The 17,758-nt window shown below is 42.7% G+C and overlaps 1 protein-coding gene across 1 annotated transcript in view; it reads left to right on the plus strand.

Annotated features, from left to right (window-relative positions):
- ttc27 (tetratricopeptide repeat domain 27) overlaps nt 1-17,758 on the plus strand; it is a gene marked incomplete at its 3' end in the record, with an annotated part of 176,843 nt that overhangs the window by 65,638 nt on the left and 93,447 nt on the right. The window contains 4 exon segments of the mRNA XM_036130656.1: nt 5,478-5,621; nt 11,692-11,794; nt 15,830-15,988; nt 16,129-16,268. Of these exon segments, the coding sequence (XP_035986549.1) occupies nt 5,478-5,621; nt 11,692-11,794; nt 15,830-15,988; nt 16,129-16,268 (546 nt within the window).

Genomic DNA, 17,758 nt, shown 5'->3' on the forward strand with positions numbered 1-17,758 from the left:
GAAATGAGACAGAAATCTCTGAAAAGATAATAAGATAATTTAAAAGGTGTACCAATAGAAAACATCTATTTCTATTTGCATTTTAATAAAATGTTGGATAATAGTTATACAACTGATTCTCAATAAGGGAAAAAGTCTTTATTGGCATTAAATGAAACCCTTGTTATTACTGATGATATTTAGAGGATTTACCTTTAAATTGAACATGTTGTTCAAATAAACCAGATGTTTTGATTTATTTCACAGTATAGACCAATTCATTGTAACTTTTTTGATTCGGGTTTTTCGCGCATGCACACATGACTGGTATGCAAAAGGCGATCACAATGGTAGACGCAAACAAAGGAAACGACGAGTTCTCGACGTATTTTTGTTCTTTAAATAACGTATCACAAGATTGTTTTAAGAGTAAGTTGATGGTTGATAGTATCAGATTGCCAGATCCACACAGCAAAAGCCTGAAGGGATGGAGCGAGTCTGTGAAATGCTGGCCAAGGGTTCCGTACCGTGACATACAGCTGCCTTATAAACACGGCAGGCCAGTACACACGAGAGAGCATGAAAACCATGAAATCACTGGACGGCTGCAATTATTTTATATTGGGACATGTTCAGACATGTTTGTGTAACATACTGGCGAAGGGCACGACTGTGTGCTTTGTGAAAGCCAAGGTATCGGCATCCCAACGGGCCAAGTGTAGTATCAGAATCAGAATCAGACATACTTTAATAATCCCAGAGGGAAATTACTTTTGTTACATGCTCCAGAATACACACATTTTTATATATATATATGTATATATATGTATGTGTGTGTATGTGTATATATATAATGTTATATATATATCTATCTATATCTCTATGTCTTGTGTATGTGTATATATATATATATATATCTATATCTATATATATATATATATATATATATCATATAATTTTATATGTATTATGTGTATGTGTATATCTATATATACTATATGTATATGTGTGTCTGTGTCTTCTCTATATCTTCATCTCTCTCTCTCTCTCTTCTATTTGTATATGTTTCTGTCTCTGTCTCGTTATATGTCTCTTGTGTATCTGTATTGTAATCTTCTGTCCTGTTATGTGTCTCTATGTATCTGTCTATCTATCTGTTATGTCATGTTATTATCTGTATATACTTCTATTATTCTGTCTCCTATGTATGTCTATATATGTATTGTATACATATATGTTACTATGTATCTGTTACATCTGTATGTATATATATGTATATGTATACATCTAATGTATATAATGTAATATGTATACATATATGAATGTTATATATTGTAATATGTATTATATATAGATCTATATTTATATATATCTATATATATATAGTGTATATATATATATAAGATAAATATGTTGTATATGATATGTGTGTGGTGGTGGGTTATGTATAACTAAAATCCAAGTAAAGTGATAGTGACTTGTGCAATCCAAGTAAGTGCAATCTGAGTATAAATCTCAGATCTAAATATTTTTACAGTAGTCACTGTAAAGGAGCTCTAAATCAACAATTGAATATATTCCGTTACTGGATATATTGTCTTAGTAATCCTCACAGGAAATCTGCAACCCCCCCCCCCCCCCCCCCCCCCCCCGAGGAAAGAGGAAAGACGACCCCTGAGGAAATCCCCCAGCCACCTGCAAGGTGCCGACGGCCCCCAATAGCCGGCGTGGGACGAGCCCGTGGGCTCCGCCAGCAGCCAGCCGCGCTGAAGTGGTCCTGGCCATGGGCCCCAGGGGCGCCCCGCCCCCGCGGCAGGGGCCCCGGCCATCCCCCCCGGGGGGCCAGGCCCCGCGAAGCCACCGCCAGGAATGGGCCGGCGCCCACCTGGTAACCCGCCCGGGTGGGCACCGGCTCATTTTACGCAGCGGAGGAGGGCAGGACGTGGGGGGATGGGCTCCGCACCTATCGGAGACTTGAGATGTTCTTGGGAGACGGAGCGGACTGGGCCCGTACCTGGGGGAAAAAAAAAACTCATTCACACCATCCCTCCCTTGTGCCCCATTCGCCACACACAGACACAAAAAAAGGATGCTGTACACACATTCCCACATAGCATTCACATCCAAAAATCCCAAGTGGGGGGGGGGGTCACCACAATTCAAATATACGACTGCCTGCGCCCGGCCCCGCCTCCGGATCAGACGCCCCCCGGATCAGGCCCCCCAAAGAGGGGGGGGCAACACGACCCATACGGGCCACCCGACCAGAGCCCGTACGGTGTGGGAGGGGGTTTATTATACCTAATAAACCCCCTCCCACCCCGACCTTACCCTAGCCACCCCTGCCCCCCATCCCTTCCTGGGGAGAGCAGAGGCATCAGCCCCAGACCCGGTAAGCCGCTGGCTACCCGCAGCAGCCCCCCGCCTAGACCCCGGACCCAGTGGCCCGCACCTCCTCCAGGCCCCAGACTCCGTGCCGCGATCGGAGACGGGGGGTGTGCAAAAGACCCCCGATCCTCCCTACGCCTGCTCAGATGTTGTGTTTTTGCATGTTGATCTCAGGTGTGTTTAAAACTGGGAGCACCGAAGGGGGTGCACGGCACAGCCCACCCCCCCTCCGGAAGGAAGCTGGTGCCAGCGCCCCCCCTCCAAGCAACTACCCAGAACCCTCAATGTCTAAATGCGAGAGGGGGTGAAGGGAGCCGCCCAAGGCGAGGCTCACACAACATAAGCCCCCCCCCCAGACGTCTTCCCCCCACCCACCCCATATCGTGGCCTACATGAATGTGCGTTGTGAGAATGTTTGGAGTGAAAGTGTCTAAAATGCATGATAAAATTGGGGAGAGGGACGTCACCAAAAGGTGGCAACCTCCAGTAACGCCCTCTCCCCAAGGACCTACATGTGTGGCGGTGTGATGGAGCAGGCAGAGGGAGGAGTCCGGGGATGGGGAGCAAAGGACTGGGGAGCCAACCCAGGGAGCCAGCTCCCCTACTGACTCCAATAGGCACCCCCGCTCCACGAAAGCCCCACCCGAAGAAAGGGGCCCCTCCAGCGGCACCACCATAGCCCGGGGGCCGGGGAGAGGCCGCAGGGCCCGCCAGCCAACCACCCACCAGGACCAACACCTCTACCTCCCCCAGCCCACCCCCCAAGCCTACTGGCTTAACCCCCCCCCCCCAAAAAAATAATTAATAATAATAATAATAATAATAATAATAATAGTAATATATATATATATAAATAAATAAATAAAAATAAATAAATAAAAAAATAAATTAATAAGATGGGGGACCCTGGCCAGCCAGCCCGCACGAGCCATCCCAAACCCCACCCCCCAGGCGAAACCCGCACCGGGAGACTACACGGATCAGGACCGGGACAGGGGGCCGGACACAAGCCCACCAGAACGTCCACCAAACCCCCCCCCTCCACCCCACCCATAGATTTAACCCCTCCCCAACACTAACATTCAAACATCTCACCATACATTCGACAGTAGACATCCAGGCTGGGTAAGTCACTTCTTCCCCTCCCTCCCCTCCCCCCACTAGCAGAGTGCAAACCCAAAGAAGGGGAAGAGCATCTGCCCTGAGATGTTAATGACCATGCCCCCCTACCAGCTCAACAGGCCCCGAGGCCCCCCAGCGCACCAGAAGCCCCGTGCAGGGGCAGACACCCGGGCGCGCGCCGGCCCAGACCCCAAGCGGCACACCTCCCCGGAACCGGAACCCCAGAGGCCCCGCCGGGGCCCCCGCCCAAGGGCGGCGCGCCCCAGGGACCCCAGGCCCCCAGACCCACCCAGGACCCAACCAGCGACAGCACAGCTACCAGGTCAGTAACCCACGTCCGTCACCTCGTAGCTCCCCAAGAGTGTTGCAAGCGGCGCTGTAGGCCACCCGTAGGCCTCCCAAGCTCCTCCCAGATGGGGGAAACAGACCCTGGAGTCAGACCCACCAAGTGCCCCCAGAGCCCCAGGACCCCCTCCACCCAGCCACTGCGCCCTGCAGGAAGCAACCCACCGCCCCCCATTCCACTAAGTGATAGTGCTAATCAAAGGAGCCCAAAGAGATCGAACAGATGTGGATGCAGATGCTGTCTCAAGATTAATATGATCCAACAAAAGATCTCTATACTGATTGATACTGAGATTCTCCTTACTTTTCCAATTCATGAGGATAGTTTTCTTTGCGATAGTGCAGTGAAAACCATGTAAACTATTTTATTTCCCAGAGGGCTTTCCTCAAAATTACCAAGCAAGCAAACTGATGGGGAAGGTGTAATTTTACAGCATAAGCACTTTGATAAGTCCTTACATATCTGTGTCCAGAACCTCTGGACTGGTGTGCATAACCATAACGCATGAATATAATTATCAGGATGATTGCCTATGCAGTGTGGACAGATATTAGATTGTGCCAAACCCATGTTGAATAATCTTTGTCCTGTGTAGTGTACTCTGTGAAGGATTTTGTATTGTATTAGTTGTAAGTTGGTGTTTCTAGTCAATTTGAAAGTTCTTAGACATATCTGAGCCCAGAAGTTTTGTTCAAAGCTGAACGTTTACGTCTTGACTTAAGTATATATCCTAATTTTTATTTAATTATTTAGGTAGAGCAATGACTAGTGCAAAATTATGTTGTATTTACCGGAGATGAAGTGTAGACTGCAAATTCTGTCGTGGTATGATGGCTCCCACAGTCGACTGGGATTGTCTGCCTGCATCCTTTTCATTGAAATTATCCATTTCTTTCTTCTTTCTTAGGTAAACGAAAGAAACGTACATCCGACGATTTGGAATGCCTCTCTGTGCAACCGGGAGCACAACAAGTCATAGGCATTGTTTAGATTCCAAAAATAAACTAACTAAAAGTATGCTCTATATCACCCATTTTGTCATGGTAGTAGACGGGAACAGTAGTATTTTTGTCTACCAGCGTGACCCGGATGTTGCTTGTGACGTCACGCGTGAATTGGTCTATTGTATTTGCGTTTGATAAAATTATATATGCTTTTTGGTCATAGTCTTGCTGTCTTCACTATATATCTACAATGTAGAAAGTCAGAAAAATAAGGAAAAGCCATTGAATGACAAATGTCAGTCCAAACTGTTGACTGGTAGTGTACATTTATCTATAACATCAGTATCGACAGATGTTGGAAAATATTCCCTATTTTATACTTTGGGCAAAATAAATTTCTTAAAATATCTGGCTGATTATTCTGGAATTTAGTAAACACAACTGACTTTTTCATCATAACTAATCTAGAACAGGAGAATTTTAGTCTGATTAAATGTCAGTGAGGGAAAGAAGATGTTTCTTTTTTTTTTTTTTACCAGATAGTTGAGTATCAACTATGTGGTGTAATCTGGTTCTTGGTTACTGTTTTGTAAAGGTTTACTCCCAAATTTCAGATGCATTTATATTCCTGCATATACGGGGGTGCTAAAATTGAGGACGTTTCTCATTTGTGTTTATTTTTTTTCTTTCTGCACCAGAATTCCCAGTTGTTGATGGATGCTATCCACTCTAGCTTGCTCCTCGATGGCGAGTCGGTGTACAGCCTGGTAGTCAACCCCTTCCTCCTTCTACTAGCCAGGGTCATTCTCACTAAGTGCTCTGCCAAAATGGAAAGCCTTCAGGTAAGTCTCATTTTCTCACCTAATAATGAGGAAACTTATGAAAATGTCTGCAAGCGTTTCTGGCTTCTCAGCACATATCAGCACAAACATTATATACTAACTGTCAAGCATGATGGTGGTGGGCTGGACTTGCTTGCACATAACCTGGCCATCTCTCAGTTACAGACTGGACCATTAACTTCTCTGTAGCTCAAAGTATTATAGAATCAAATATGAGGCCACCAGTCTGACAACTGAAGCTTGGTCCATACATTGCGACCAACAGCGCACTAAAAGCAAACTCAGAAGCAAATCTACAACAGAATGGCAGCAAAATAAAAGAGTGAAGGTGTTGTAGTGGCCAGGGCTGGACTGGCCATCAGGTGTAGTGGGCCGACGCACATTTTTGGGCCGGCCCAAGGTTGTCATGGTTTGATCAAAAACATATTTATACATTTAATTTATTTATAATAAATAATTTATTTGTCATTTGAATTAATGTATGAATGAAGGCATTTATGAATAAATTTCAACAACAGGAACAACGTACGAGACACCAAACACAATGATTTTTTTTCTTGAACTCTCTTAAAGGTATACTATGCAACCGGGGTTGATTTTCCAGCGAGGCTCCCCCCAGAGGGCGAAAGTAAAAGTGCACTGTCATAAAGATGCTCAGCTGTTCTGGTTTCTCCGTCAAGCCAGGCGCTTTGGTTGTTTTGAGCTTAGCAGACAGGCGAACGCAACGAAAAGTAAAAAAAACGGCAGTACAAACAATGACCAACACAGTGAAAGTATGAACATCAAGCTTCCCGCAGCGCTATCTTGGCGAGGCGGCGGCGGCTGCCTCGCCAAGCCGCAAGTGCGGTATTTCCCCCACAGACCACCAGGGCGGCCGAGAAATCCTTTGTTTGACCTGAAATGACTTATTTAATCATCCAAAATGGTATGGAACACATTAATTAACTGAAAAATGTTGCATAGTATGCCTTTATAACCCTCCTTGGCCCGCTGCTGTCTTCACTGTCAACTGAGGTTTTCAAATGTAGCCATTTGAGCTGACTGGAATTAGAGAGGTGAGATCATTTCCGCCTGTGGAAATGGATAACAAACCACAACAGAGAGAAGAAAGGCTCAAAAGCCTCGAAGTGGACATAGCTAAATGTACCAAAATAATAGATCTGTTTAGTGCCACAAGTGTGACAGGGGCAGCAGCGTCAGATGCAGCAGCAGTCCCATCCAGCGCACAGCAGTAACACAGAGGAAGAAGTAGAATGAGGAGGAGAGAAAAACATGACCCAGCAGGGTTAGAGCGAGGAGGAGGGAAGAGTAAAAAAGCTACAAGCCCGGCAAGAAGCAGCAGAACATGTTAGCACTGGCAGAACCAGCAGAATGAAATAAGAGTTAAGAAAACCTCACAAGGAGAGGGGGGTTACCTTTAATCTGCCTTGGTTTTCAAATGATAATACGAGAAGACATTTTATCCTACTTAGTGTTATTTTAACTTTCCATAAAGTTCTTGATTTTTACATTATGATGTAGTATTAGTAAAACATAGCTTTGTCAAAATGGATAGCAGAAGTGGGTCGTAACTACACTCAAAAAAGTGAACCATGGCTGTTGTCCACTTTATGTTAACAGTTCATTTTAAGTTAACACATAAAAAAGTTGTTTGTTGGGTTAAATAGTTTTTTCTTCTTCTAATAAACAATACACAATTGTTTGTTTTAAACCCAACAAACTCTTTTAGTTTAATTTATATTTAGGTTATATTTACTTGAGTAACCTTTTGGGGAAAATAACCTTTTAGGATTAGTTTTTCTGCGGTGCACTTTACACTTTTACTTGAGTAATATTATTGTAAAGTATCACTACTCTTACTCGAGCAAACGTTCTGGCTGCTCAAGCCACCATGAGGAACTTCACTGAATGAAGTGAGACTGAGTGATTTTCCTTCCACTTAACTTTCTAATGATATCATACATTAAAGCCTTATATCATCTGCCAGCTTCTGTTTCTGTAGTAATGTTTCTGGCTCTATCATGCATCACTGAATGGAACTGAATTGCTTAATTTGTCCCCCTTGGGGGAAATTAATTTTCAGTAGAGCCTATCAAGAGAAAGACAAACATTCTCGCACTGTCTCTTTGCAGGAACAGTATGAGAATGCAAGAAAAACCCTCAGTACAAAAAAACATACAGACAACATCATAAGTATAGTACATGTGTGTTGGAGGGTTTTGGGACAGGGGGGCATCCCAGTCCAGTTCTACCAAGTGAGCAACGCATCCGTGCGCATCCAACCTAGGCTTTCTATCTCAGGGGGTAAAAACAAACGGGCACAGCGGATGCAGTGAGTAAGGGGGATGTATTTATCGGCAAGTTGACGTGTGTGTGTGTGTTTATCAGTGTAGGCCCATGACTCTCCCGTACCCCCCTGCCAGCCAGCTATAGTTTTAGATGTGTTTTCCAGCCAGTTTAGTAGAGAACTGTTTCAGGTCTCAGGTGTCATGAAAGATGGGTGGCGGGGCAGAGCGTCTTGTTTACATAACATTCAGGAGAGTTTGGGATACCATCCTCCAAGGCCAGCATCAGGCATGCCAATTCAGATAGCAAGAGTTGTTTTGTGTCAGGCTGACTGTAAATTTCCACCTGCCTTTAAAGTCTTTACTGGTACGTCTCATTGGCAAGTCCCAAAACAGTTTGTCGTCTTTCCAAAGTAAAACGGGCTTAGAACTTCCCCAAGATCTGTTCCATTCACCACTGAGTGTAGACCACAGTCGGCATGCGATGCTGTGCCAGGATCGCATCCATCTTGTGGTTTTGCTCACAAAGCACTTGAGTCTGGGTGTGCAAAGCTCGATTTAATACATCACACATTCCCAACAGCCATACCAAGGCCAGAACAGCCGCTGAGATCTTCTGAATTTGTTGATATACCAGGTAACTGCCATCTCCAATAAGCAGAAATCCTGTTATCATAAACCCAATCATGTACACATCCTTCACATCCTCAATGGACAAAATAGACAGACACACAATCCTCCACATGCCCCAGGAGCCCAGAGTGTATCCAGCTGCATGTGTCACCTCGGAACAGCTGGCCTCTCCTTTGCCCTAACTTCTTGTTGAGAAAATGTTATCAATTCCGTTGAGTGACTAGCTGACCAGATCCATGGTTTGCAATATAGATGATTTGCAGAAAAAGGCTCTGAAAGAGTTACAAAGTAGCATAAGACAAGAGCACAAGCAGGAAAAGCTGGAAGAGAAAGCATATCGAAAAGTACACAAGGTGTCTGCTTCACAGACTACTGCAAGAAATGTAGTTGTATAATTATGTATGCAAATTGCATAATATAATTATACAATTTGCATGGATATCTAAGCAGAAACTCACTGAGTGATTGAAGTGTGTGAATACACATTTTTAAGCGAGAGAAGCATTAAAAGCAGGTATACGCTGACACTCTGCAGACATTTTTAACTTCATAGTTGGGCACACTTTTTGGGTATTTCCTGTGACAAATTATTAGATTTCCCACAGCAGACACCCACTGCACACCTGTCAGTCCGTGGTGCGGAGAGGCTTGCGAGTCGCAGCTGCCTCGGAGACTTCTTCCCGCCGAGCGGACTATAGTGAAGTTGCGTATGCGCTTGTAAAATTGAGCTCTGCACGTGCCTTTCCACGGACTTGTGTCCGCCTTATTATCTGGGAGCATATAGACAGAAATAGCTCAGGATGCAATCTGGCACCATTTAGAATGGGTAATTTTAATAAAATTAACCTTAAACACACACAGATTTAGTGATCTTGTTTGATCAGATCTTGTTCAATAGTAGGGGAAACACTGCTCTAGGTCTTTGATAACAGAGTGAGGTGTTTACCAACACATCCCTTCTTCCATGAGCACAGATAGAAACCTGCCTAAAACAAGTCAAGGGTGTAGGTGCGCCATGATAATGGTTGATGGGTGGAGCCACGGACACAGCTCAACCTGTCTGCCGCAGGCAGACGTGATGTCACTCGAGCTACCGTAGATGGTAACACCCAAATAAATGACAGCATATCATTTTTAAATAACAGATCAGATGATATGATCAGTTCCTCAGTACTTATAGTAGCACCATATAAGTTTTGGCGAAAGTATTAGCTTAATTTGACATATATTACATAATTTTTCAGTACAATATACAGCACTTCCCGCATCTCGAATCTCCATGCGGGCTGTCTTTCTCAAAAACTTGACTGTGTAATATTAGTGCGTTGGATCCAGTGCTGAATGGGTCGTGTGGGGTGATTACTCTCTTCCATGTAGGCTGCGACCACGTATCCTGTCATATGTTGTGTATTTCTGCATATGGTATAAGTAATCATGGTGGGCTGCCATGACCAAAAAATGCCAAGGCCACTGGCAAGACTGGTCTGTGACCAAAGGTGACCACCGTTTGGTCCCAGTCCAGTCCTGGCAGTGGCCCAGTCAAGGCCTAGACCTCAGTGTCCCTAAAATGGTGTGGTGGGACGTCTAGAAAGCTGTGCAGAGATTAATGTTTGAATTACTCAATAAACTAAAGTGAGTTTGGAATTAAGTTATGCAGGCTCATCTAGACAAGATTTGATCAGAGTTACATACATCAATTAAATTATCCAAAATGGAATAGTGGTCAAAATGTCTTCACAATGATGTCAGAGACTCCTTGTATTTGCCGCTGAAGGTGGCTTTTCTACAACCCATAGAACCATAGATAGTGTTTCCACACACAATTTCTCATTTTGACTTTTTCATTAGATAACGACTATAATTGTTTGTTTTTGTAGACTTGAGGTTAAATTTGTTCAGGTAAGCGACGAGTAAAAAGATGGAGACAAATGGAAAAGTCAAAGTTCTTAACTGATCTCTGCTCTCCACATCCGCTGTTATCTCAGAGCAAATGAAAGCAAAGCTATATGACAGCAAATAACTACTGAAATCAGAAAACATTCTGACCTAGAACCTGAATCAGTGAATATGGCTAGGAGAAGCCGGGAGGCCTTTTTACTGTTTGGTGAATTTGTTATAATCGGTTCTTTAAAGGCTTATGGAGTATAAGTAAATGAACTGCCAGCATTGCGCTCTGCCAAATAGTGGGGAGGTGAGATGGTTCGACGTCAAGCATAGTCCTGTACAGGTGATTCTTTTAATTCTCCTCATCAGTAACTGGTCATCCATTCTGCTTTCTCTATCTGCTCTCGGTTCATCCCAGATGTAGAAACACAAAGCTTTCCAACTCTGCATGCATGGCTGTTTTCTGACCCAACTAATTGCCATGTGAGCATGCTTGGTTGAACGCTATGTGTGTATACAACCTGTAGGACATTGATTCAGTGAGACAGACAATTAAAGGTTCATGCAGCCATACTACAGAGGATGTGCTGCTCCTAGTTTAGACAATGCAGCAGACACTTGCAATCTGACACACAAATAAGATTTTGCACGGTTCAGTTCTTCTCCTCCAGTGCTAAACATCAACAGGAGGGCAGAAGTAGAAAAAGCTTTGGTGCAACAATATGCTTACTGGGTGAGAGACATCACTTTCTTCCCTCAGCTTCTTTTTGTTGTAGTCAGATGGAAAAAGTTAAGGAGTTTGCTGTTTTTACCGTGTGTTCAGCGCTTTCCTCCGGCATTCATCTTTGTGGATGCTGGTGTTTTATTTGTGCTGATGGCCTTTCAAGATCAGCATGTTTGGGTGAACTCTGCGAACTGAATACACGTTGGGTTCAAAGACACCACACCATCTTTTGGACCACAGGCTCTTCAACAGCTCAGAGCATTTAACACATGCAAAATCGGTTTCTGCAATACATACATTAATTCCGTATGGTTTTAAAAATAATCCAGTCCAACTGAATGTGATGCTGTATTGTTTGCTCCTTTTTAGTGCAAATAGGTTCATATAAAGCAAAGCCACCAGTGGTTGTATTTTACTTGAATGCATTGAGTAGGATGTCATTGGACTTATCCTAGCTTATATTAAGCTGAAGGAAAAGAAGACTTTTGATAGAAATAAGAAGATGAGTGATCTGACTTCTTTCCTGGTTCCTTGAACTGTGCAGCTCCTGCCCTGGTGGATCCTACGCTACGTCAATCTGCACCAGCAAATATTGGAGGCTCGGTCTCCGGAGCTCCTCAGCTTGGCCCAGTGCAGCATGGACAAAGGTCTGTAAAAACATGGGTTTTCTTAACATCGTCAAACTTCCTTTCAGTATCTTTTCCTCTTTAGGCCCATTTTCACAAGAACTACCTTTTCCGGGAACCAGGATGTGTAAAATCATGTAAAGCACATAGTTTCTGTTAATGATGGGGTCAATCCGATGCATTATCGGTTGCAAGTTGCGATACCGATGTATTTTACCGATCACATAATTCCGATCCAACGCACAGACATTTCTGATCCTTAAGCTATGTCTGTACTTTTATGTTTTCTGCTGAAAAGTCTTGAGAGTTTCTCAAAAACTTATAATACAGCTATAGAATTAATTCCAGCCAATCATCACCTCAGTTCTCATCCTCATACGAGTGATCAAACATCGCTCCGTTAAGCCAAACCAATAACAACCCTAACGACTCCTCGTTACAGAGGAGTGGACCAGTTTCGGTTCAATCTGCTGGCTTAATGGCTTTAACAACCGCCCATTACTAAGGGGTGGACCTGTTTCTATTGAACTTGCATGTTATCTAAGCCATTACAAGGCCTTTGTTAGGCAGTAGTATAAAGCTTGATACTCCACATTACTCCAGACTTTGTGAATTGAGAAAGCTTCCTGGAGAGGAGGCAAAACGTCTTCAACTACGAAAAACAAGTCCAGTTGTTTTGTTTTTTACTTTTTTTGGAATCACTTTCGAGTTTTTCAGAAACAGTTTTTGTTCTGGGCCAGCCCGGGTATTTACACCTCTACTGAAGAGCAGGTTCAAACCTTGCTGGCTTGAGAGAAGTTTTGAGTGAATGCCCATCTTTTCAGTGATTGGTCACGGGGAAAAGAGAAATGAGACACATTTGTTCAAGGAGGTCCAAAGAAACTGAGGAGTGACAACATTAATAGTAAGGACCACTATGAATAGATTGGCTCAAACCAAAATATATTTTTATTGTATTCAAACTATGAACCTCGCCTGAAGGGTAAAACAAATAAAAAATAATAGTTTTCTAAATCTGTCTCCCACACAAGTCTATTATTTCGTTTTGTACCTGATGTCCAGAATAACTGGCATTTAAAGGTGCAAGCTGCAGATTACTGCTTTAGGTTTGCATCACCATTTGCTCGATACTTAAGAAATGCATTGAAATTGCTTCGTGCATTAGTGTGACCCAGACCCGGCTGCAGAAACAAATTACAGGGGGGGGGGCACACTTAAAAAAAATAAAATAAAAGTTTATATATATATATATATATATATATATATATATATATATATATATATATATATATATATATATATGAGTTCTACTTATCAACTTAAAAATATTTCATGACTGCGTGTAAGAGAAATGTTTGAGCTATTCAGAGAGAAATTAAGTTTATATTAAGGTCGATTTACAACTCACTTTGGGAAGATATTCATACGTGTATTTTTTTCCCGGTTGATATATCATGATTGTTAAAGAAATCTTGTGTGTTATTTGATTGTCTGACTGTACATTTTGTTCGGAGCCCGTATGCGCAGTTTTTTTTCTTTGCTTCATCTCAGTTGTGTCCTAATGACATGTTCTTATATGTTTAATAGTTATTATGTGTTTAGTTCTGTGCTTTTAACACGAGAGTTTGAGATTTGGCCTTGTGTTTTTCTTTTAAGTTGGGCAGGTTTATGCTGGGTTTGGGTTACTGGAAACTAACAGTGAGGTAACCTGTTGTTAATGTCTACCGACCCTTCTGGCGGTGAAACACCCTGAGTGGACCCAGCTCTTTTTACCCAGTCAGGCGACCCCCACTTAAATATTACCTTGAATGTAGGATGCATAAAACAGACAAGTATACTTTTAGTTATATTTTATCTACTTAAGACAGAGAAAGAGTTACATTCACATCAGCGCTGATGGGCTTTTGATCGGCAAGAAGCCCCGATTGCTCATTACAGAAACATTATAAAGGAGTTTAGGTTAACACCCATAAAAGGCCGTACACATCCAAACTAAATAAACTGTGTTAACTCCAGGACGCTATCAGACAGATGAGTCATTTCCTCGTTGTCCGGTGTTATCCAAGTGTGGCAGGCAGTTCTGGGATAAACAGTTCGTTCCACTTGACCTTGTTGATATCCTAACAGTCCCCCTGATGATGTGTCTTAATGGCACATCACCAAAGATGATCAACCAGTGGAACGACAGCTCTCAGGCTGTCCATCTCCAAGAACAGCTGGTGATGCTTCCAGAGTCCGTCTATCTGTGATCTCCATGGCAACCGATTGTGTACCCCATTCTCGGGTACACAGTCTCCTTTGGTGTGCCCAAATGGCACATCATAAAAAACAGTTCCAAGAAATCGACCGGACAAACATCAATGGAAACATCTTAGCATCAATCAGCATGAATACTTCATAATTCAGCATTTATCACTCAAGACCACAGTCCAAGCATTTTATCTACAATTTAGGGTTCAACTATTTGAGCTAGGCCTGTTTTAGGTTCCTATGCGCACATTTTTTTAAGTTTACTTTAGACTTGGTAAGCTAAGACTGTTCAGTAATCAATGTCAAATTCGTCTACTCTACCTCCACCCCAAGAAACCTCCTACTTGGTCCTCCACTCCCCGTTCCCATGGACAAACATCCATCACTTTCAAACCTCACAAATCCAAGAGTACCAATAGGGGGCATCACAGGGCGGGCTGGGTCTTCAGCAGAAAACCCCCATCTCGTCTAAGAAATGGTAAAAAACTGATGGAACCCAGTCTAGGGGAATCCCACTCTGGGCCAATCTGAGCGAGAAGACCCTGTATTGAATCTAAAAATTAGCCTCACCGAGTAATGTATGGATCTGTGATACCCATCAGATCCTGGTTCTCTATATAACAATGCAAAAAGATTGCAAGAACTGTAGGTCTTGGTGTGTGTCTCTGTAACAGAGAGTTTCCCTTCTTAATCATAAACCATAACAATCAACTTAATGCAACATCACAGTATAAACTGTGGAAGTCAGTAGAAAAGAGAAAAATAAAACATTTGTGATGTCAATAACGCAAGTAGACTTTAAAATACTTCTGTTAGTCTATAAATCCCTGAATGGCTTAGCACCTAAATACATCACAGACTTGTTATCGGTGTATCAACCATCCAGACCACTCAGGTCTTCTGGCTCCAGCCTACTCTGCATACCTAGAACCAGAACTAAACAAGGAGAAGCAGCTTTTAGTTCCTATGCTCCACTGATCTGGAACAAACTTCCAGAAAACTGTAAAGGTGCTGAAAGCCTGAGTTCCTTTAAATCACGATTAAAAACACATTTGTTTAGGATTGCCTTCAACTGTTCTAGTTAACTGAATCACCACTTCTTTGTTCTAATTTCTATCTACATTTTATTCCTACTTGCTTTTATTCTGTTTTAATTTGCTATATTTTAATCATGTAAAGCACTTTGCATTGTCCCTGTACTGAATTGTGCTATATAAATAAATTTGCCTTGCCTTACTACCAGGCAGTGTGCTGACAGACCAGCACACTGCCTGGTAGTAAGCACGCAATCGAACCAATAAAAAATATCACTGCGGTTAAAAATCTTTTAAACTATTAATGTGTTCTCCTCGCTCCTGTCACAGCTGACCCAAAAGATCTAATATAAAACTTTAAATATTAGCCACTTGTCTAAAGTCCCCCGGGTAAAACAGCGGCATTCTTCATGAGTTCTGCCTGCTCTACAGACCCTTGATCTGGGGAAACGTTTGAAGCTTGCTCCGCTCCCCTGGTTTAGCTGGGGATTAAGCCCGAAAATCAAACCAATAAAATAATTTCACTGCCGTTAAAAAATATTTTTATTCACGTGTTCTCCTCGCTTGCCCCCACCGTGGTCCAGTTAAAAGGCCTAATATAAAGCTTTAAATAGTGTCAAAAATCCTGCAGACGAGGCAGTGGTCTCCTTCGAAAGTGAATCTGCACCATTTTTATTTCTGTTATCTCTCACAGCACCCTGTAAATAATATTGTTTCATAGTGATATTGTTAGAAGTGTTCTTTAAAAAAAGTTATTCTGGTTCTTCTCCAGTGGTTAAATGCCAGTCAGTGTTGTCCAGCCAGAGGAGCCTGGCTATCCAGTTCCACCTGGAGTGTGCCTACATTAGCCTGACCTACTATGAGTACCAGGGAGCCAAAGAGCACATTAACAGGGCCAAGGAGCTTTCTGGGCTCCACATCAACATGACAGGTATGTGGGATAGTGCTTAACTTGTAAAATAGCACTTTTGTTCCGCAGAAATCTCCTCTTTTGATATTTGGGGTTCTTAATAAGCCAAAGACTATTTGTTCCCATTGAGGTTAAACATGATCTAATGCTGTTCAATCTAGGTGCTCTCGGGAAACGGACCCGCTACCAGGAAAAGTTTTTGGCTCAACTTATCCTTGAGGTGAAAAGACAGGAGAATGAGGCTGATGAGGGGGTTGGTGAGACCAGTCCCACTCCTACACCAAAGGCCAGTCTACCCAAAGTAAGAACTTTTTTTTTAATCTTTATAGGAGAACATTTTATTTGTCCAATTTAATTTGGCTTTATGACTGCTGTCACCTGTTTTGTACTTTGCTTCTTACTAAACAGCTACCACTGTTCACAGTTTTTGTTCAGGCAAATATAGGAACATCCAGAATAATCTGGTAATTGATACACATAGTCACTGATGGCCATTTGGTTCAGTCATCTGATGCATGACTGAAGAATTCATCAAATTTGCCTAAAATGACTGGAAGGACACTGGGCAAAAAGCTATTGGAATGAAAAAATTGTGGGCTTTAGCCTTGGCTCACTGAAAATGGGCCTGATTGAACATACAATGTCTCAGTTGTTGTGAATCACTTTGAAATTCTGATCACAAGTTACACAAATTAGTTGTCAATTAAGTCATTATCAGCTCATAGACAATTAATGCTAATTATTGACCTTTTTTTTTATCCGATGAAGTCCTTATTTTACATATTATAAACTAGATCTAAAATGTTTTTGGAACTTGAAGTGTAATAGGGGATGAGCAGAAATTAATCCAACAGAACAGCAGCTTAGCAACGTTGCTAACTGAACAAAACTCACCCACCACACAAGAAACAAAGATAGTAGCTCTTGGCTCAAATCAAAAAAAATATGGAAATTGCCATTTGACAATCAAAACATGACGCTAACAATGCCAACCTCTGTGTCTGTTTTGGTCACATGTCTTCAAGTATAAACGGCTATAAAACTGGAGACAAGTCAAGGTGACACTATATAGGGTCATCACCAGGAGGAATCTAATAACAGCTAGTACTAGCTTATGTTGTCCAGGAGGTGTAGATCTTTGCTGGTGCACGTTCAAGAGCTTTATTGACTTTTCTATGTTGCTCTCAAACATCCATGTCGTACTGTTCCGTACCGTTTTGCTAATTTTTAATGAGCATAATGGTCTAAATTCAGTGTAACTTTGACAACTCTCAGCATAACGCTCCCTTACGCTAAAATGCGCTGTCGAAACCCCCTGATCTTAAAAAGATGAACCGTAGGGCCATCTCGAGCCCTCTGGTGCAGTGTTGGGTGTTCACAGTGAACATAGATGGCCTCTCTCATCCCCGATTCACACCAACTGACTTATTAGTACAAAACATCCATCCATCGATCCATTTTCTAACCCGCTTAATCCCTCATAGACATACACATAGCACCACATAGACAGACAGGGCAAACAACCATTCACGCACACACTCACACCTAAGGAGAACTAGAGAAGCCAATTAACTTAACAGTCATGTTTTTGGACTGTGGGAGTGCCGGAGTAGGGAGCACAGGGAGAACATGCAAACTCAATGCAGAAAGACCCAGGGTTGGATTTGAACCCAGAACCTTCTTGCTGCAAGGCAACAGTGCTACCAACTGCGCCACTGTGCAGCCCTTAGTACAACACCAATGGTTCAGAAAACACTCTTTATACACAGATGTTGTAACAGTCCAGTTCTG

This window comes from Fundulus heteroclitus, unplaced genomic scaffold (assembly GCF_011125445.2).
Source record: "Fundulus heteroclitus isolate FHET01 unplaced genomic scaffold, MU-UCD_Fhet_4.1 scaffold_37, whole genome shotgun sequence".
Classification (NCBI taxonomy): Eukaryota; Metazoa; Chordata; class Actinopteri; order Cyprinodontiformes; family Fundulidae; genus Fundulus; species Fundulus heteroclitus.